At 44.0% G+C, this 23,083-nt stretch overlaps 1 protein-coding gene across 2 annotated transcripts in view; it reads right to left on the bottom strand.

The window, feature by feature from the left end:
- Positions 1 to 829: 829 nt before the first annotated feature.
- Positions 830 to 23,083, bottom strand: part of LOC126539946 (protein MIS12 homolog) — a 55,467-nt gene continuing 33,213 nt past the window's right edge. Inside the window, exon 5 of one of the 2 annotated variants that reach the window (XM_050186769.3) lies at positions 830 to 2,932. In XM_050186769.3, the coding sequence (XP_050042726.1) occupies positions 2,687 to 2,932 (246 nt within the window). In that variant the 3' untranslated portion in view covers positions 830 to 2,686. Of the gene's footprint in view, positions 2,933 to 18,931; positions 19,309 to 23,083 lie in introns of those variants that run through there. The other variant, XM_055075727.2, reaches the window with a different exon arrangement.

Below are 23,083 nucleotides of genomic sequence, written 5' to 3'. Positions count from 1 at the left end.
CACCGCCCTTGGCTCACCCTCCCGCCCTTTCAGTCCCACCTACAGCATGCAGTGTGGGACCATGATGTTATCACAATTAAGACTATGTACAGAACATCACGCTGACAGTAGAAATGCACCTGGAAGTGTCCATATAGTTACTATCATAATAAAATGCCAAAACGCACCTCTGATTCATCTAGCAGTATTGGCCCAATTCTAACGCCCCAGAATCAAACGCGCACCCACTTTCTATGTGCCCAAAGTGTAAAACAAACATAAAAATGACATTCAAGCTCCTAAATAAAGCCAACACCAAATGCACACCTAACCTTTTATCAAGTAATATAGGCAAGGTTATAATATGCATTACACAATGGCAATTGGTTTCCTAAATCGCCGCATTTCATCATGCAGTAAAGCACACGAATGCCGCAAAGCATTTTTTTTTGTGTGTGTGTGTGTGTGTGTGTGTGTGAGTGCATCCATCTGCACCGCATACCAATTTTAGGCCCAATTTTCTAGAGAAGGAAAGGTGCATGCGAGAATGGGGTAAATACCATAGACAGACATTGTGAGCTAAGGCTGAAAATAGGTGTTTTCAATGATGCATGGCATGTGTTGAATGCATTTACTTTCCTCTAAGCTCCGTCGAGACTGATGCTGCCGCTATAAGGTGTTGCTACTGGGGTTACTAGGGATAAGGCGGGTGTGTGCTGATAGGTCAAGTTTCAATTATCTGGCAAAGGCCAATTTTAGGATCGAACTAACGAAAGATTGGGCCAGTGAAACGAGTGGGCGCTGGCCAGGACCTTCGGCCTGGATGGAATTTCAATGAAGCAGAGTCGAATTAACAGAATTCTATTGTATTTTATTATGCAGTTTCTGGTCCATCAAATGTCTATATAATATGTACAAATATAAGTAATCATGTAATGTACCTCCCTTGGCAAATTTCGGTAAAAGAAGTATACAAAATAATCTATTAGAAGAGTTAAGTGCTGGGCTAGTTGGTGATTCATACTGAAAAGATTTTGCGCCAAAAAACAACAAACACAAGAAAGACGACGACACCACGGGCGCTACTTCAACTGTTTAATGAGGGTGAAAGCACTCGACATATATAGCCCTCCACAACACCGCGCATGCGTACAAGGCAACATGGAGTACAAGGTTTTATCAGAGTAGGCGTGATAGAAACTTCAGCTCAGCATCGTAAAGAAAAACCGACGTATCACTAACACAGTTCGGACCCGCTTTCTTGATGTAGAAGGCTTCCAATGTTTCACGTGATCTCTGATGCTTGCCTCTACCCAAAATCCTCGCATCGCGGAACCGTGGTAAACAATTGGCGCAAGCCCTGCAGTGATCCACAAGTCGCTCACCTTCATTATTCTTTATAGCTTTTGCATGTTCCCTAAGTCGGTCGTTGACACAACGCCCCGTCTGTCCAATGTAGGATTTCCCGCAGGACAGAGGAATTTCATATACCACGTTTGTGGCACACTTTACGAAACGCTGACCATGTTTCTTCTGACAGCCAGGCATTTGGCTTTCGCAAGTTATGCGACGGCTTAGCTGGGCAAGCTTTTGGGGAGGGGAGAACACCACCGGTACATTATACCGGTTAGCCACTTTTTTCAGGCTGTGCGTGACTTTATGGATGTATGGGACCACTATAGGCCACTCTTTTTTCTTCGGCTCTACCCTACTTACCCCAGCCTTCAACTTCTTCAAAAGCGTTTCTGCCACAGGGACCAAGACCGACTCAGGGAAGCCAGCTGCAACGAGCCTGCCCAATTGGTTGTCAAAACTTGCTTGCATCTCATGGACACACGACTTCCGGAGCGAAGACTCTAGGCAGAGGTTCGCAATGCCTCTTTTCACTACCTTTGAGTGGGCCGAATTATACGGCAAGAGCCCTTTTTGCGCAAGAGGGGAGTAAGCCCAACAAATGTGCCCATCTGAAAACTTTAACTGTAAATCTAAAAACTGGAGCAAACCATTATGCGGTAACTCATAAGTAAAACAAAGCCCTTTCCCCAGGTTTCTAAAATCATCTAAAACACTGCTCACTGTAGCCTCATTCGAAACGGAGCTCTGCTTGTTTAAAACCACTAAAAAGTCGTCAATGCAGCGAAATACTTTAAGGACTTTGTCATTAATAAAATGATTAAAACTATCGTGTAAAGAGCGATCGATAGATGGTAAAAAGATATTGCAAAGTATAGGGGCTATGCAAGAGCCTATGCATATGCCTTTCTTCTGCAGGTAAGGTTGCTCGTCAAACAAGATAAAAGTACTTCGGAGATAAAATTCTAAAAGGACTAAAAAGTTATCAACAGTGACAACAGTGATGATTTGTTGTTTTTTGGCGCAAAATCTTTTCAGTACAAAATAATCATTAGCAAAATTCGTAGTTGTTTGTTAAGTATATCAAGAAGCAGCACTTATTTCTTTCTCTCTGACTCATGCACTATGACTGTGCTGTACTATGTAAGGGTTAATGAATAATAAGCAATAAGGAAGACCTGACTAGTATTCCTCAATTATTTGTTCAGGTATCACTTGACTAATACAATTTTTTTTCCCTGTTTCATAATACTCTCGAAGACACTCTACATTACACATGATTTTTATGTGTAATGACAAATGTGAAAAAGGGAGCAACAGTTACAAAATCCCTTGCACCGCCGTATCGAAGCATCTACGTGTCTCCGCACTGTTCAGTGGCTCCCGAGAGACCTTCAGCTTTTCTGCACAGTCCCGGCACATCTTGAGTGTCCAGGTGCAAGCGGGCACCACCCTCTGCTGGCACCATGGTGGTCTTGTTGCTCATTGCAGCTGCTTGCTGAGCCACCTCCTCAATGCTCCGCAGCTTGGCTCGTAGTTGTTCTCGCAAAACATCTTGTCGGGCCAGCTCTTCCTTAAGGGCCTGCTGTCGTGCAGTCTCCTGAGTGTACACACAGAATTTATAGCAGTATTTGCGGAAAAAAGAAATTCACCCAGAAAATACATAAACAAAATAGCACTGTTTCTAGATATTACCATGATGTTCATGGACTATCTAGCATTCTGGCATTACTTGCAGACATCATTTAATCAGTGCTAAATTTTTTTCTCTAAGCATTCAAAAGTTATAAAAATGGTATAGCTGCATCCTGCCTCAAGTCCCTTGAGTAAGTCATGTGCGCAGAATGAACATTGGCAGAACAGAATGAACCAGCGAGATCGTGCATTTAATTACAAGCATGTTTCTCTATCGTTGCCACTACCTGTGGATGTGGGAAAAGGGTACTACTACACCACATCATCTAGTTCATGCAAAGGTCGCACCAAGCAAACAGCGCAAGGAGAACATAGTGTCACGAGCATACCTTACATTCACTCTTTGTCACAGACTTAAAAAAAGTAAGCAGTCAATCTGAGGTCAACATGTTTACAGTTGGCAGTAAGCTACGAAAGATATGCACCTCCATGCAGAACATTTGAAGTCAACATGAAAACTTGACAGGTGTTATGAAGGCACACAAAGAAGTTTATAGTATGCCATATCAGAGAAGTGTATAAAATTACATTTAGTTGCAATGAACGAGAAGAAGAATGGGATTGAGATCTGAGAGACTCAATTTTTTGTTTATCGCAACAATATGAAGTGACAAAGGTCCACGGAAGCCATAGCAGACGTTAATTGGTATGTTTAAATTAAATGTATAAACAATAAAGTGAAGTGAAATAAAAGTGGCTGAAAAGAAATCTTGCCAAAGCTAGGGGTCAAACACACATCCTTCACATTGCACACGCGATGCTCTTATCAATTAAGCTATTGGGGCACCATCCTGCGCCCATTTTATTCGGTGCTTGTGTACGACATTAGCCCTGGACATACAGAATGTAGCCTCAAAAACCTATCGAGTGAGTCGTTGACTGGCAGAATGCTGTCTGACCACCAGTACACTGTCACAGATGTCATGACAGTGTAATGCAATCCCAATTTCAAAGACAGAAACGTTCCATGCTGTCACAGGAATGAAGAAGTGCATCTTACAGTCAAAGCATGCCATATAAATAATTGTGGTAGCATGAGCGTAAGTCAGCCTTCGATTATCTTCTGTAGAGAACTGTCATGCCTTTCAAGAGTGAACATATGGCGTCCATGGTTGACAGCTCAGTGCTGCCTTCCCTGGGGCACGTGCAAACATTTTTTCTTGTTGTCCTTCACATCCACTACAGTGCGGCCTTTTAGTTCATAGCAGGCATTTATGCCACCCTTTTCATTCATCTTGTGTCCACATTTTCCACTGCTGCCTTTTTAAAATCACGTCTAAAACAACATTCTTCGGGATGCCGTGAAACAAACCACTGCTGTCAATGATAAGGAAGCTTTTTCCTTCATTACCCACAAAAAATAAAAGCTAAGGTATCAAGACACTTTTGAAGTAACAATTTCCTTCAAAAAATTGAATTTTTCTTTTAATTTTATGGTTTTATGCAATCAAATGTACTCCTCTACCTATCGCCAAAAGAATATTGGCTCTACCTTATGCCGTTCAAAAGTTACGGGCTAATTTGCAGTATATACCGTAATTTGTGGAACTTAAACTGACAGATTTCAGTTGTACATTTCTTACCTTTATATTCTAGATCGATAATATGCAAGTATAATTTTCTCGCAAACATCAATTATATGATGTGAAAAACGTAATAGTTTACAATATTTCGGTAATATATTGCTTAACGGGCCCCTCACTAGGTCTGGCCATTTTGAGCTGACAAGCACAGAGAACACAATGCACGATAACGATCATCTGGAAAGTATTACATCGCTACGCGCCATGGAAAGGCCTGAAATTTCAAGCCGAACACCATTTTCCCTTCTCCTCGTGGTCACCTTGATCCAAGCCAGAGGATGATGTACACATGCTAGTGCGCCTACGTACATATGTTTGAGCTCTGACATCCCTCATGGAGACACTTCAAGAATTATTCAAGGCAACATCTGTTATTTGAGAAATATGTTGCTTGAACAGATGAATTAAAGCTTAGCGAAATAATAAAATATACAAACTAAATGTCTTCATGTTTTTGTTTTACTTTGCATCGCAGCAAGAGAGATGTACTTCCGTTTCGTCTGCTTGTTCCAACGTCGCGTATGCAGACGCCGAAACAGTCATTTTCTAGCGTGTTCCAGCATGGGATCATGCTCTGTGATTCGCTTATGTCTGTCTCAGTATTCGTGTAGCACTGACTCATACCGCTAGTCAGGTGTCCTCGTGCACAGCGCGCAAAATTGTGCGCTGCGCGAAACGAGACAATCACAACAGCTCGAGCACGACGTTGTCAGTGGAAGTGCACTGCACCACAAAAAGCGAGGTGAACAAAAGTATGAAGGCGGGGCTCGTGACGTGCGCGTCGCGCAATCCTCGAGCTCCGGTATAAGAAAACGCAGAGAAGGAATTTCGCTTGCACAGGCTAGACGAGGCAAGTGGAGAGAGCGTATGTTTGCAGTAAAGCTCGCCTCTTGAAATCATGGGTTCGTGGCACTGAAATATTTCTATCTAGGCATTAATGAGCCGATTTGAAAAATTTTTGCGGCAGAACGCTCCCTGGAGGACACGTAACAACTTCCAGCGTATAACCGAAGTTTGCCGTGTGGCCTGGTGAGGGGCCCTTTAAATTTCACATAAGAAGGCACTTCACTGGCCTGATCTGGCAATAGCCGTAGGAACAGTCCACATTTCAGAAGCGCCAGCAATCAGAGCATATGGAAGCATTTACTGGTGAGCAGTTGAGATAAGCAAGAGATGGTTTAGAGCATCGATGGGGGGAAAAGGAAGAAAGAGATGGACAGAACCAGAATCGTTACAGGCACAGGTAGCTAAAATTTGTATATAGGTTTAGTGAAGAAAGAAAAAAATCAAGGAAAGACAGGCAATACGCTAGACTGTGGTAGATGTAAAACCTGTTTAGATCAAGTAGGCTAGGTGAATATTTGTTGCATACCCTCCCCCCTGCCCCATATATCTGCCACTTTCACAGCAGGAACCACACAACTTTAGATGCATTCCAGGAAATTTAATTGAGCTCCACTTTCTTTTCATGAAGGCATCTTGTCAGATATCTGATTGAGCAAAGCAGCCCGGAAAGAAATATGAGGTTATAAATGGGTAAAACACGACGAGGAGGATGCTCAAGAAGAGGCTTGTTACATCTCTAAAGAGTATTAGTCCTCGGGCGCTTTGCTTTATTCCTATCATTCAACTTATAATTCTCATTCTCGTTTTTCTTGAAACGAAAATTTGACAATTTTTCCACTGCAATATCATTTATGGACCTTTACTCGAGGAAAATTTTCTAAGGAAACTTGGCAAGCTGTCTTATTATGTATCAAGGTAAGTGATCAACTAGGATTATTAAATTCCACTCATTTTATATTATTGCCAGTTTTCTCAAAGTATTGCTTTGTCAAAAGGCAGTTTTTCTTTGTGTTTTCAGTTTTTTTTCTCGATAATTCCACAAATATGCATCACATGTTTTTTATTCTGGTTTATTGCACAGCTCATAGGTAGTCCTTAATTAACTCTAAAGCATCTTGGGATAGAGCAATTGGTTTCAAAGGTACCAATGCTCGAGTGCTGGACAATTTATTTATTGGCACCTTTTAAAGAAAGCAATCGAAATAAAAAATGACATTTTTTTAGAACATTAAATGCATAAATAGCATTAAAACAGTCTTTTTGACAAGGGACACCAATACCATAATTTTATCTACTACATAAAAATTTTGTGTCTCCTCGTACGTTAAATGAAGAAGGCTTAGCAAGCAATAGACCACCAACAAACACAAAGCTAATAACTAAATTGGATTGGCTTGACTCTTCAAATGCAATGACCTTGTGGATAGACAAAGTCCAAGAGGCTTAGCCAGAAATGAAATTTGTGGCTTTTAAGCACTTCGTGAAGACTAAAGGCTTTCAAGGCCATTCAACCCTTTCAGGGTAAATTTCTCTCGCCACATGTGACCACCCAGGGTCGATATTTTTTATTGCAGATTCCAATTCTGAGGGACCTATGTTGAAAAAAATTTACCGTAATTTTTCTAGGGTGACCGTAAAGTGAAAAAAAATATTTCACGTTGGTATATATGTACTGTTTATTCATGAATAACAATAAAGAAAGCAAATGAACTTGTAGGAATTAAAAAATTAATGCATTGTTATACATATAGTTCAAGGCTTAGAAAATGTGCACACGAGAATATTCCGCAAGTGTCAAATGTTCCTGCTCTTACACTAACATTTACGTTCATAGTGTAATCAAACTGCGTAGGTGAATGCACTCAAGAAAACTCTGTGGCTGTGCGCCTGTCAGAAATGCAATACGTGTGACAAACTTCCGCTAATCTTCATGCTATTGCCAACCAGAGGCGATTTGTTTTCGCGAGTATCAAAAAAAAAGAAGATGTGGAAAAGCATGCACGGCGGCATTCTTCCTATGCGCACCCTTGTGAGCACTAAACGAGCGAGAAACAGGTGGTCACCCTTTGAGCGATTAGTAACGAGATAGCCATAAGTTTTGCAAGCGCAAGAAGCCGAAACCGCCCGCGGAGCAAAACCTGTACTGACGCCCACCCACGCAGGCGCCAATAAAACAAACCATGCAACGAAAACTGAAAGGGAGGTGCAAGAAAAAAATTCTCTGTATTCCCATATAGTCGCAGCATATGCCAGAAAAGAAAAAAGGAAATTGGCACGCTCTTTAAATGTACAGACGACGCCGTAAGTATACGGCATCGCCCATTTTGGACATGTTTGTGGTGCCTTATACTGTATTTACGTCATTGGCCTTGAAAGGGTTCAATGAAACCAGGACTGCTGCGAACCCCACAAACACTTGCACACAGACAGAGCACATCACCACATTGTTTACCTAGGCATGACAAAAGGCAAGAGGTGTGGCTGAATCAACGTGGTAAGAGATAGCTGGAGGAAAGGCAATGGCTTAGTGCACAAGTCAGTAAACTGCGAAGCGCAAGGTGGAGAACAATGTATATTTGGCCTGCAACTGGGGGTGGAGCATGGAAATGCCTATGTGCAGGGATTCCAATGTGCATAGTGCCCCTACCTATCTATTAGCGTTACACAACAGCCCTTCATGACGCACCCACAGCCCAGCAGCAGTGATCAACCGTCAAGCTTGAGCTTCCTTCAACACTTGTGCCTTGCTTCGTCAGTTTGCCCTCTTTCATCGCTGTAGATGTGAGGACATTACACGCTATAAGTTGCCTACCCGAGTTGACGTAATGGTGAAATATGGTGAAGTAGGTTTACACGTCACACGAGCTCACATTCACTCAAAAGTACAATCTGCTTTTCAAGAAAAATCATTTCTCCATTAGCATTAGTGCTTTAGTGCAAAAGCAAAATAATTTCTCCATTAGCATTAGTGCTTTAGTGCCTTCCAGTTTTCTTTTTTTAAATGAAAATAAAATAAAGATGTTTTGCGTGTGAACTACAAAGAGCTAGGTAGTTCCAATATGCGACACTGCTTCTGCTCCATGCAGAGTGCTACAACAGCAGTCCATCACCCAGAGTGATGAATCCAAGTACCTTAACAGCAGATGTAGAAATATGCATGTTGTTGAAAGATGTACCATGATGCCATAAAGTATGGTAACGTACGGTTGAACTTGAATTTTATTTTTGTATCTATACAACGTGCACATGACAGGGGCACAGACAAAAAGCCATAAAATCGGCCTGACTAGGTCCGTGTCCCTTGTTGGTTTCTTTTGGCATCACATAGCAATGCGTGCATAAATACAAGATGAACAGATGTATTGGAAAAACAATATAAATATAAACAATGTGTGGATAAATGGGACTATTTGTACAAAGTTACTTTTGCACAGCGGCGAAAAATTGACATGAATGCTGAAATTGTAATTGTCATACAAGTTACGAAAAACAGGAATAGGAAAACAACAAAATGCAGACAACATAAATCACTTTTCATTTACGGGTAAAATTCACAGAAATACAAAACTAAATAAGTCACTGTGCAATTACAGCTTAGAATGCCTGTACATCAGAACAAAACACAAAGAAGAGCACTAAGCATACACGTGAATGACAATATGAGTAGCAAGTTTGGCACCTAATTGAAATAATCAGTATGGCGATTAATGAAGAGAGTTTAGAGATGGTAGTTCATGGTGCAGCATTTGATTCCCATAGTTAGTTCTTGAGTGTGGAATATGCCAAGTTTCTCTGTGACGTATACGGAAACTGCTTGTATTTAATGTTAGCCTTGACATGTGCACGAGAAAATTAGTGCTACCGTTCTGTTAAAAAGCATTTTGGCAAAATTTTATTGTAGACCGATTTTATCGGCGTTATATCTAATTGACAAAAAAGAGGATCAGTATGTACATCAAATGAAGAGCTTGAAATTGCATGGATGGCTTTCTTTTGCAATAAATATAGAATGTTTACATTATTGTAAGTCTTGTTGCCCCATACGAGGTGACAATAGTTAACATGAGATAAAAAAAGAGAATTATAAAGTAGGAGCTTCACTCTTAATGGTAAAAGGAAGCGTAATCTTATTAGTATTCCAACAACTCGTGCAAGTTTTTTAGCAATAATGTTAACATGGTCATTCCACAGCATATTCTCTTGGAATATGACACCTAAGGTTTTAACCGATAGTAAAATGTCTATGAAAGAAGCACCTATTCTTAGATGTCCGTCAATGCTATGCCTTTTGTTTTTTGGCTGAAAAAGCACGCCTTTTGTTTTGGTAGTATTAATAGTTAATGAGTTGAGTTGAATAAACTCCACTGGTTTCTTTGGGCTAGTGTATCATTAGCAACACACAGCAATTCTTTCACGTCCTTAGAAGTTATGAATAAACTAGTGTCATCGGCATAGATAACAGATTGTGCGCCAGTATTGATATTAGCTATCTCATTTATATACAGGTTAAACAATACTGGTCCTAGTACGCTTCCTTGAGGAACTCCAGAGAATATAGGCAAATCTTTTGAACAGTTGTTACCTACGACAACGGTCTGATACCTGTACTGCAAATAACTTCTAATTAAGTTCAGGAAAGTTCCCCTAAAGCCATAAATGTCAGTTTTGTTAGTAGAGTATTGTGACTAAGGGTGTCAAAAGCCTTCGAAAAATCAATAAATATACCGAGAGTAACTACATTGTCTTCAAAGCCTCGCAAAATTATCTCTTTTTGCATCAGTAAAGCTATTTCTGTTAAACAACCTTTTCTAAACCCATACTGGTAATCTGTATTTACATTGTGCTTTTTACAAAAAGGGGTCACTCTTGTATTAATCAATTTCTCGAGACATTTAGAAAAAATAGGCAGGATAGATATTGGCCTATAATTTGAAAGCTCGTTTCTGTTGCCAAATTTGAAAAGTGCTGTTACCTTTGCTATCTGCATGCGCCGAGGAAATATACCATTTGCCAATGAAAGATTGTACACGTGCTCCAAGACAGGACAGACTAGGTCTAGAACATGCTTAGCTGGGCGAATCTGCAAATCATCAATATCGCAACTTTTGCTATTTGGAAGGCTAAGAAACGTGCTGTTGATTTCATGAGTGTCATTGGGGCTTAGGAATGCACTTTCGACGACTTTTGGTTTTACATATTCTGTGCAACGAGGATCGTAGAAACTATTCACCAGCGATACAAAATGATTGTTAAAAGCGTCAGCCAATGCCATGCCTGACGTCGGCTGATTATTTATTTCTAACTCTGCTGCATTCTCTGGCTGATTGTTTACACGAAGTAAACCGTTTAGTTTTTTTCCAGGTGATATTGGTTCGCATTATTGTTTCTTCATTAAATAATTTCTCGAAATATTGCGATTTTGCTACCTTCGAGTACCATTAACGTTATTCCAGAATTTTTTGAACTCGGCTAAATCTTTGCATTCCTTGTGCCTAGGAATTGCTTGAAAAGAGCATCTTTTTGTTTGATCAACTTCAACCTACTGTCGGTAATCCAAGGTTTCCTTGCTTTTTTCGCTTTTGTTGTTTTGCCTTTAGATGACTTTCTGTAAGCGCTCTGAAAAAAGGATAAAAACAACTCGTCCGCTTTGCCACAGTCTTTTTCGTTATACACGTCTTGCCAGTTTATGCGCAATATTTCGTTGTGAAATTTCTCAAGCGTGAATGGGTTAATATCCTGAAATGTGAAGTGTTGATCTTTAGAAAGATGCGAGGGCAACACAGGTGAATTAACAAGTAGAAAAACAGGCAAGTGGTCACTGACGTGAGCAGTGATGACGCCTGATTCAATGCCTTGTGTGTCAAAATTTGCAATGAAAACATCGAGTAAACTTTGGCAGTCACCTTGAATACGAGTAGGAGCAATAATTGTATTAATGCAAGCATTTGATTGAAGTACCCGCAATGTGTCTCTGTGAAGTGGGCTATTGTGTAACATGTTAATATCAATATCACCACCCAAAACTAAACTGTAGTCGTTATCGTTAACCCAGGATAGCGAATTGTCAATGTATTTAAGAAAATTAACCACATTCCCTCCCGGTGGGCGATATACCACAGAAAGAATGCTGTGACCATGAAGAACAGTCAAAATTTCAAAGTCGGCAGTAATTTGAGTAAAGTCTTTCAACAATTCACAACGCAAGTTAGTCCTAGTAAGCAACAAAACACCGCCGCCCTTTTTATTGCACCAATTCAGATAATGAGAGACATAGTCTGATATTTGCAGCGCTTCTTCGTTGCGATACCATGTTTCGCACATCATGACAATGTCGAATAAAAAAAAACAAAAAAAGACAGCAATGCATTGAGATCATCGTCCTTATTGCGTGCAGATTGCGTGTTTAAATGTAAAAAGGATGTGCACTAATTTCTCTTAGAAAATATTTTACCAACGTCGGTTGGTGTGAACAGTCTTTCAGCCATGTTTAACCCTTTCGCTGTCACGTACGTACCGGTACGTCATCGCGCTTCCCCCCCACAGTGTCACTGACGTACCGGTACGTTCTCTATCGCGCGTTCAAAATTTCGCGCCTGAGCCCTAAGCTGGCACTCCCGGACTTGGCCACGCCATCTGTTGACTCTTCCTACAAGTTCGTATTTTCGCCCCGACCTGTGTTAGTACACGTATCGAAGAGTACGGTGCGACTGCCACGCCCCCCTCTCCTTTTGCCGAGTGGCGCGGTGGCTCCGCGTTCGCTGGATCATGCGTTGCGTGCGTGTGGTTATGGGTTCAAGGGTTGTTGTTTTTATTTTTCTTCTGTTGGTGTGTCTGCTACGGCGCGTCAAGTTCAGGCGCACGCGCCGCCGTTGCCTCTCCGAAAAGGGTGACTCGATTGCTGCTTTCGCTCTCTCGCCGCACCCTCGCTTTCGACTTGCAGCAGTAAACGTAAAGCCCTTCGAACTTTGTTTTAGCCTTTTTCCATCTCCCTCTTCTTGATCACACAACGTCCCATTTATCTCCGTTGTGCGGGCGACTGAAAGCGCATCCTCCCTGCACGCGGTTACTTTCGGATAGCTGAGCGGCGCGAGACCTTCGTCTGCTCATTGGAGCGGTGGCTCTTACGATTCAGAATACGAGCCAAGCTCGGATTTGGACTCGGACAGCGTCCAATGCGACGAAGAGATGAGTTCCGCATCGTCAGATTCGGATGTTGAACGGATGTTATAGTCAGGCTGATGATGATGATGATGTTTCCTAATAACAGCTGCAGAACATTGAAATGTGCATATTGCATTGACTATGTTATTTGTATACCAATCATAATCAAAAATAAATTGCTATGTTCATTCCCTGTTATGCTCGTTCCCTGAAACTAAGCCGACACTGGAGGTGCGTCACGGCCAGAAAGGTCCGACAGCGAAAGGGTTAACTGCTGCAGTAAGGACGACGTCTGATGCACACTTGCAAGCGCTTACTCCATTTTATCAAGGTTTTGAACTGCAGATATGCGTAGCGCCCGTGACGTGTCAGTTTCCTGCGCGAAAATTTTACCATCTCAAGTCCGTGCGTACTTCCACCGTTTGTCTTTCTTTCGCGCAACAACTTGCCCAAGAAGCTTCTTTAGTGTTGGGCACAGGTGCTCATTTACGAAAATAGAAGCATGACCAGATTGACCGAGATCAGTGGCAGATATAAGCTTTTTTCGCGCCTTTTCAATGAGCCCATCACACTTTGAACGCAAACGAAACTGAAAGACAATATTCGGACAGCCACCGTCTTTCCGCGGCACATGGTGACAAACATTGACATCTGTGTCACAGATAGGCTCATTGACCAGGCTGCCGAGCTTCGCTACTACTGCAAAAAGATTTTCATTTTCAGTGAATGGCACACCTTTAATTTCAACGCTTCTATTTCCTGAGTACTGTTCCTGGGTTGTCACCCTCTCCTCAAGGCCAGACACTTGCTAAGCAGTGTTTTCCTTCTTTAAAGAAGCTTTTCCTTTTTCAATTGCAGCACACTGTCTTGTCATTGCATCAAACTGGTTGCTGAAGAAATCAATAGAATGCTTCATATCTTTGAATTCCTTTCGGAGTTCTTTTTCAATAGCACTTCACATGTCACACATTTCTTGCCGAATGTCTTTTAGGAACTTGGCTAGTTTAGGCATCACTTTAGTACCGGACATTTACACTTCACATTTGGCAGCAGCGACGGAGTAAGTAAGAAAAGGAAACATACAAGATTCTGCACAAACCTGTGTGTAGGATGATCAAAGTAAGTAAATATGTCAGCTCCGCCCCCACTGCTGCCAAAGTGCCGGTCAGGTAGAAGATGCAGGTCCCTTATAGCCAGGGGCAGTGCCAGTCGAAGGTCACGGGGCGCTGATTTCACTCGAAAAGCTACGTCAGCCGTAACTGTGTATGCCACCCAACCGAAGACGGTATGATGTGGCAAAATGGGAACAATCCTGCGCAGACGCAGCCGTGAAGCCCCCAAGTGGCAGGCGACATTGTTGTGCCTCGAGGCAAAACCTGTGTGTAGGACGATCAAAGTAAGTAAATATGCCGGCTCCGCCGCCACTGCTGCCAAAGTGCCGGTCAGGTAGAAGATGCAGGTCCCTTATAGCCAGGCGCAGTGCTAGTCGAAGGTCACGGGGCGCTGATTTCACTCGAAAAGTTACGTCAGCCGTAACTGTGTATGCCACCCAACCGAAGACGGTATGATGTGGCAAAATGGGAACAATCCTGCGCAGACGCAGCCGTGAAGCCCCCAAGTGGCAGTCGACATTGTTGTGCCTCGAGGCAAAACCTGTGTGTAGGACGATCAAAGTAAGTAAATATGCCGACTCCGCCGCCACTGCTGCCAAAGTGCCGGTCAGGTAGAAGATGCAGGTCCTTTATAGCCAGGGGCAGTGCCAGTTCAAGGTCACGGGGCGCTGATTTCACTAGAAAAGCTACGTCAGCCGTAAGTGCATATCCCACCAAACCCGAAGATGGTATGATGTGGCAAAATGGGAACAATCCTGCACAGACGCAGCCGAGAAGCCCCCAAGTGGCAGTCGACATTGTTGCGCCTCGAGGCAAAACCTGTGTGTAGGACGATCAAAGTAAGTAAATATGCCGGCTCCGCCGCCACTGCTGCCAAAGTGCCGGTCAGGTAGAAGATGCTGGTCCTTTATAGCCAGGGGCAGTGCCAGTTCAAGGTCACGGGGCTCTGATTTCACTAGAAAAGCTACGTCAGCCGTAAGTGCATATCCCACCAAACCAAAGACTGTATGATGTGGCAAAATGGGAACAATCCTGCGCAGACGCAGCCGTGAAGCCCCCAAGTGGCAGTCGACATTGTTGCGCCTCGAGGCAAAACCTGTGTGTAGGACGATCAAAGTAAGTAAATATGCCGGCTCCGCCGCCACTGCTGCCAAAGTGCCGGTCAGGTAGAAGATGCTGGTCCTTTATAGCCAGGGGCAGTGCCAGTTCAAGGTCACGGGGCTCTGATTTCACTAGAAAAGCTACGTCAGCCGTAAGTGCATATCCCAGCAAACCGAAGACTGTATGATGTGGCAAAATGGGAACAATCCTGCGCAGACGCAGCCGAGAAGCCCCCAAGTGGCAGTCAACATTGTTGCGCCTCGAGGCAAAACCTGTGCGCAGGACGATCAAAGTAAGTAAATATGCCCGCTCCGCCGCCACTGCTGCCAAAGTGCCGGTCAGGTAGAAGATGCAGGTCCTTTATAGCCAGGGGCAGTGCCAGTCGAAGGTCACAGGGCGCTGATTTCACTCTGAAAGCTACGTCAGCCGTAAGTGCGTATGCCACCCAACCGAAGACGGTATGATGTGGCAAAATGGGAACAATCCTGCGCAGATGCAGCCGTGAAGCCCCCAAGTGGCAGTCGACATTGTTGTGCCTCGAGGCAAAACCTGTGCGTAGGACGATCAAAGTAAGTAAATATGCCGGCTCCGCCGCCACTGCTGCCAAAGTGCCGGTCAGGTAGAAGATGCAGGTCCTTTATGGCCAGGGGCAGTGCTAGTCGAAGGTCACGGGGCGCTGATTTCACTCGAAAAGTTACGTCAGCCGTAAGTGCATATCCCACCAAACCGAAGACGGTATGATGTGGCAAAATGGGAACAATCCTGCGCAGACGCAGCCTAGAAGCCCTCAAGTGGCAGTCGACATTGTTGCGCCTCGAGGCAAAACCTGTGCGCAGGACGATCAAAGTAAGTAAATATGCCGGCTCCGCCGCCACTGCTGCCAAAGTGCCGGTCAGGTAGAAGATGCAGGTCCTTTATAGCCAGGGGCAGTGCCAGTTCAAGGTCACGGGGCGCTGATTTCACTACAAAAGCTACGTCAGCCGTAAGTGCATATCCCACCAAACCGAAGACGGTATGATGTGGCAAAATGGGAACAATCCTGCGCAGACGCAGCCGAGAAGCCCCTAAGTGGCAGTCGACATTGTTGCGCCTCGAGGCAAAACCTGTGTGTAGGACGATCAAAGTAAGTAAATATGCCGGCTCCGCCGCCACTGCTGCCAAAGTGCCGGTCAGGTAGAAGATGCAGGTCCCTTATAGCCAGGGGCAGTGCCAGCCGAAGGTCACGGGGCGCTGATTTCACTCGAAAAGCTACGTCAGCCGTAACTGTGTATGCCACCCAACCGAAGACGGTATGATGTGGCAAAATGGGAACAATCCTGCGCAGACGCAGCCGTGAAGCCCCCAAGTGGCAGTCGACATTGTTGTGCCTCGAGGCAAAACCTGTGTGTAGGACGATCAAAGTAAGTAAATATGCCGGCTCCGCCGCCACTGCTGCCAAAGTGCCAGTCAGGTAGAAGATGCAGGTCCTTTATAGCCAGGGGCAGTGCCAGTTCAAGGTCACGGGGCGCTGATTTCACTAGAAAAGCTACGTCAGCCGTAAGTGCATATCCCACCAAACCGAAGACGGTATGATGTGGCAAAATGGGAACAATCCTGCGCAGACGCAGCCGAGAAGCCCCTAAGTGGCAGTCGACATTGTTGCGCCTCGAGGCAAAACCTGTGTGTAGGACGATCAAAGTAAGTAAATATGCCGGCTCCGCCGCCACTGCTGCCAAAGTGCCGGTCAGGTAGAAGATGCAGGTCCCTTATAGCCAGGGGCAGTGCCAGCCGAAGGTCACGGGGTGCTGATTTCACTCGAAAAGCTACGTCAGCCGTAACTGTGTATGCCACCCAACCGAAGACGGTATGATGTGGCAAAATGGGAACAATCCTGCGCAGACGCAGCCGTGAAGCCCCCAAGTGGCAGTCGACATTGTTGTGCCTCGAGGCAAAACCTGTGTGTAGGACGATCAAAGTAAGTAAATATGCCGGCTCCGCCGCCACTGCTGCCAAAGTGCCAGTCAGGTAGAAGATGCAGGTCCTTTATAGCCAGGGGCAGTGCCAGTCGAAGGTCACGGGGCGCTGATTTCACTCAAAAAGCTACGTCAGCCGTAAGTGCATATCCCACCAAACCGAAGACGGTATGATGTGGCAAAATGGGAACAATCCTGCGCAGACGCAGCCGTGAAGCCCCCAAGTGGCAGTCGACATTGTTGCGCCTTGAGGCAAAACCTGTGTGTAGGACGATCAAAGTAAGTAAATATGCCGGCTCCGCCGCCACTGCTGCCAAAGTGCCGGTCAGGTAGAAGATGCAGGTCCTTTATAGCCAAGGGCAGTGCCAGTCGAAGGTCACAGGGCGCTGATTTCACTCTGAAAGCTACGTCAGCCCTAAGTGCGTATGCCACCCAACCGAAGATAGACATTTAGACATTATTTATTTCATCATAAATTTGTACATCAACATAAGCAAACAACTGTTGGGCCCATAGCCAAGGCTAGTGTGGGCCCATGTGGTACACATGCGTTTGTGCTGCGGCGATCAGGACAGTGATGAACAAATGCGTATTGATTATACATAATTGTACAGGATGAGAAAAAAGAGGAAAAAAGGAAAACATACATCAGTGCAACAATAGAATAGTATTACTGAAAAAATATCACCACAAAGACAAAGCAACATTCTTAACTAATTTTTAAGAGATATAATCTTTTTATGGAAAATAAAAAGTTACTGGCACTCTTCACTTCTATTGGTAAGGTGTTCCATATCTTTGTACCATGATACTGAATTATACTTTGACCATATGTGTTTCGGGTAACTGGTAAATTGAAATTTATGTTAGTGGCGTGTCTAGTATTTCGTGTAGGAATCACAAATATACTAAACGACAATGAGTGATTGCGACATATTATGTTATTCAATAAAATAGCAACTTTCATTTCGGAGGATAGGGTAAAGGGAAGTACTTTCAACCTGCAAAATAAATGACTGCTGGATTCAAATGGACTAGAAAACGTCATTATCCGCACCACTCTCTTTTGTAAGCACGAAATTGGATCCAAATATGTTTTAAATGTGGACGACCATGATTCGCAACAGTATGTCATATGACAATGAAAGAGAGAAAAGTAGATTATTTTCAGTACCGAAATATCGAAGCATGCCCTCGCCTTTAAGAGCCCATAACACGCTGACGCTAGCTTCGAACATACGTTATCAATGTGTGGTTTCCAGTTTAAACTACTGTCTAGTGTCACGCCGAGATATTTAATTGTGTTCACCTGCTCCAGAATGCTATTATCAAGATATATTTTCAGAGGTGCACTGTTAACATGACTATGCCTAGAATGAAAAATCATGTAGTGAGTTTTAGCTTTGTTGAGTGTAAGGGTTTTTTTTATAGGATTATTATAGGGTTATGTATGATGTGGCAAAACGGGAAAAATCCCATGCAGATGCAGCCGTGAAGCCCCCCAAGTGGCAGTCAACGTCGTTGTGCCTCGAGGCAGGCAAAACCTGTGTGTGGGACGATCAAAGTAAGTAAATATGTCGGCGTGCTGTACCACGGTTACAGCACGTGGTCCCGACCCACTTGCAGAAGCGTAACCAACCAGCCCTAGCCACATAATGGACTACATCCCTGATGTTATTACACTACACGTGTCTGACAACGCACTTGGAGAGCTACAGCAGCAGTGAGTGAGCCAAGCGATCACACAATGCCTATACTAGTCAGTTACAACCTAAAAACTACAAACAAATATTGTCTGCCTGCAAAAGTGTACTGCACATGCCTGCGTGCCTCCGTGCTACAAAAAGTGTAGTTCCTGACAAACGTGAGTATTTTCCAACTATGGGAATATGTGTTACACTGCTACATTACAAATGAATGTCACAAATGTCACAATGTTACAAAAGGTCAAAAAAAAATTCACAAAGCTAATGTAAGTCAGTTGTGAATGCACAGAGTTCAGTCAATAAAGCTATAGTATATGTGTTGCTTAAAGGAATCCTGAAATTATTTTCACAATTTTGTGCAAACGTAACGAGTCATTAGGGTAGGTCCTTCTGATCATTAAGTGAGACATCTAAGCGTTCCGCATAAAGCATGTAATTAATTATAGAGTTTTAAGAATGTGCATCGTTAACCAATCGCAACAGTGCCGCTCTTGGGAGTTTTCAGCCGTCCCATTACCTGCTTTGTAGAGACGTCAGTCGAGCGAGCTATTAGATTGGCTAACCAAGTTGCATCATTGGGAATGTTTGAGACATGCTGCCTTAAACTCATTTTTAATAGCACTCATATGCATAGTAATTTATGTGCCCTTAAAAATAAGCAAACAAATGTAATAATCCTAGGCGTTCCTTGCAGCTCATCTGCTATTGCTCTGGCAATGGGGCAGCACGAAGGGGTTTTCACATGAAGATAGTAGCAGCAATGTCTTCTTTGGGAGCAGGAACGTGAATGGTACCAGCGCTGCATTATGCCAGACTTGCCCTGCAGGTATGTACAAGGAGTTAAGTGCAGCGACTACATGGTGTAGTAGACGACAGCGCTGCCCGTCAAGGTCAACATCAACTGAACTTCACCTTTCACGCTAATAGCATTTGCTGGACCTACCAGCCACGAAGTAACAAACCTGTGCTGCCATATCATTCCGCGCACTCAAAACTTGTAAAAAGAGCTATTGTCAGCACGTGTTTCCAAAATTTCTCTCCGAAAATCGTGCACACACATGATGATAAACAGTTTTAAACAGCAGTCAAAGAGGCTGACTAATCCTGGTTACCCAACGCATTTTCAAGTGTCTGTTGCCGAGAAGCTTCTCTGGCAACTAAAATCAGAAATACAATGTCATCCGAATCCGGTGCTTGGTGAACAGAAGCATTTTGTTGTATTGCCTTGCATGCATAAGATTTCCCACAATCTGAAAAGAATTGGACAATGGGCGAATGCAACCGTCGTATTCTCGGCCTTGAAGAAACTTGCCACAATGTGCAAGACAGGAAAAGCTGACAAAAGTGCGAGAATGCATGGTCAAGCATCAGAAACCTTACGTCACTTGCGATGAAGGTGTCATGTACCGAATTCCCTTGTCATGCGGGAACCACTATATCGGACAAACCGGTGGGTGCTTGAACAAACACCTTATGGAACATGCTCGCAATATCAGGTATGGGCGAAGGGAAATACTTGCTGATCACATCCTCTCCTGTTAGTCAAAGACGTACAAGCCGTTCCTTGATAAATGTGTTGTCATAGGAAGGAGCAAAGACAGGGTAACTCGAGAAATCATTGAAGCTGAAAAGATAAACAGAGCAGGACGCACATGTGTGAGCACATCTTCTATTTTCCTCTGTGATAAAGAGCTAGCGTTTCCGAGACACTGATACCGGTTGTATAAGCGATAGGTTTTTCTTCGGGCTTATAAAAGTTATGTATGTAAAAATATAATTTGTTGGAAGTTAGCGCTCATACTGTTAGTGTGTGTTTGAATTTTTACTGTCCCGTACTCTGCACGCTATTCAGTGCTATTCAAATCATGCACCAACAAGCCCAAAAAGCTACGCTGCTGAACATCAACTACTTAGTCAACATAGTGGTCACCTGCAGCTTTGAAGAGAAAGGTGCTTTCAGCAGTAACCACAGGTTCTGCATTTGTCAGAGCCAAGTTTTCTAGATAATTTGCCAAGAATGATAGCTGAGAAACGCCCTAACAAGCCAATATAAAAAAAATTGCAAAGGAGATTGCCTGTACTTTATCACGTGTCAAAACATCCATCAGAAAGCCGCAATTTTGAGTTAGACTTTGGTGTAGTGACTCCAAGTGGTTGAGCCACCATTTTGGTACAGCATTTTGCTATCTATATATTTCAAAAAATCTTGCTTGAATGCTTAAAAAAATTTTGAAACTTCTGAATCAGACAATGATTGGCTGCATGTGTAAATGTCTCTTAATATTTATAAGGAAATAAGAGTGAGACGACCTGTTTAGTCTGCCTTTTAATGAACTTCCTCTTCTTCTCTTCCTGCACCCCAAGTCTCGGTCGTCGTCTTTTTCTTATCTTCACGGAGATTCCGCTTCAGGCACTTCACAATATTGTAAATATTGTGAGCGTAACACATGCTTGACTTTCAACTTCATCTCCACATATCCTCATCCATTGTACATCTTCATCTGTATATATCATCAGCAGCAGCACAGCTTGATCCTTGTGGTAGTAGCATGAGCTCGGCTGGAATAAAGCAGTTCCTTAGAAGTGGTGGACAGTGCTTTTCAAGGAGTTAAGTGCCTGTCACAAGTTCTCACTGGAGCTCCGCTCGGGTCGCCGCATAACACCTCCGGCCATACTCGCTTCATCGAATCCGAGCACTCCGAGGCCACTGCTCCACAGAAGCCTTCGCCTTCCGTCGTGACCATCAACAGTCACCAGCGCGACCCCCAAATCTTCACTGGTGTATGCGGGCATGACATGAGGACTGGCTCAAAAACTACGACCTTGTCAGCGACTTCAACAAGTGAGACAGTTCACAGAAGTTACGGAACGTCCCGGTCTACCTGTCCGATGTCGCAAAAACCTGGTTTTGGAACCATGAGCCCGATCTTTCCGACTGGGTGACGTTCACGCAACAGCTTCGGCAGATTTTCGGTGCCCCAGCTGTTCGTGCTGGAGCCATGAAGAAGCAGCTTGGTGAGCGCATCAAATTCGCTGGGGAATTGTACAGCTCATACGCTGAGGATGTGCTTGCATTGTGCAAGCGTGTGAATGCCACTATGTCCCAGAGTAACCAAATATGCCACATTATTAAAGGCATAAGCACTGTTGCCTTCAATGCCCTTGCTACGCTAAATTCTGCTACCATCCAGGATGTGATAACTACTTGCTAGCGACTTGAGGAGCACCAGTCCCTTTGGCTATGCACCGATACCTCCAACGTTCATCTCCCTTCAACCATAGACTTGCGAATGCTTATCCGCGGCATTGTCTGTAAAGAGCTTCATGGGCGATGCTCTTCCTGCACTCCACAAAGTACCATCCCTTCTCCACTGACTGCCTTGCGTGGCATCATTCGGCAGGAGATCACGTCTGCATCACGTCTACCGTGCTCCGACGGCCCCTGCACTCATCAGGTACCAACATATGCCGATGTTGCGGTGCTCTCTCCAGCCATCATCGCCCCTTCGCCTACACCAGGAGACCACCCTCCAGTGGCTTTGTTGTCCCTTCCAGTGCATGTACAGCGTCACTACGCTCCACGTCCTGCTAGGCCCACTTGCTACTACTGTGGCTATCGAGGAAACATCTCCCGATTTTGTCGAAGGCGTCAATAAGATGTGCAACGTGGCTACGCTCCCAAGGATCGTACAAGCGCCCATCCAACATTGGGCTATCAGCGCACATCTTACTGCTCCTTTTATCACCAGTCAGTGTCAGTATTTCAACAGTGCCACCTGAGTCAGGGTCGCTGCCAAGTAATGCCTCTTCTACACCATTGTTGGCAACCATGAGCCCTGACCTAACACCTGCCCAAAGTCAAGATCTCCTCCCATTATTGAACAAACACCATTCCTTGTTCGACATCAATTCACCCGTCCTCCGTATGACTACCGCCGCTAATCACCAAATACCGATTGGTGGCTCCCGCATTGTTCAGCGGCACCCATATTGCGTGTCTATTACAGAGTGCAAGATCATCGAGGAAAACATATCAGCCATGCTTAGACGAAATGTAGGTCCTTCCTCGAGTCCCTGGTCTTCCCCAGTTGTTCTAGTGCAGAAGAAAGACAGCTCAGTGAGTTTTTGCATTGATTACCATGCGCTGAACAAAATCCCGCATGAAGATGTTTACCCCCTGCCATGGATTGACAATGCACTAGATTTGCTCCATGGTGACGAATATTTTTCTAGCCTTGACCTTAGATCAGGCTACTGGCAAATACCGATGTCCTAATCTGACGAAGAAAAATGGCGTTTGCTACCTTTGATGGACTCTGAGTTCAGTGTGATGCCTTTTGGACTCCGCAACGTGCCCACCACCTTCAAATGCACGACCGATAACGTCTTGCGTGGTTTGAAATGGCAAACCTGTTTGTGCTATCTCGACGACATTGTAGTGTTTTCGACCACGTTCTCACAACATTTGCAACGTCTTGAAGTCCTTGCCTGTCTAGAAAACCCTGGCCTACAGCTCAATAAAAAAAAAGTGCAGTTTCGCCAGCAAGACCATCAAAGTTCTGGGGCACATATTCAGCAAAGAAGGTATTTGACCG

Source organism: Dermacentor andersoni, chromosome 2 (genome assembly GCF_023375885.2).
Source record: "Dermacentor andersoni chromosome 2, qqDerAnde1_hic_scaffold, whole genome shotgun sequence".
Lineage (NCBI taxonomy): Eukaryota > Metazoa > Arthropoda > Arachnida > Ixodida > Ixodidae > Dermacentor > Dermacentor andersoni.
Note: the sequence above shows the minus strand (reverse complement) of the source record. Positions and strands in the feature narration are given on the sequence as shown.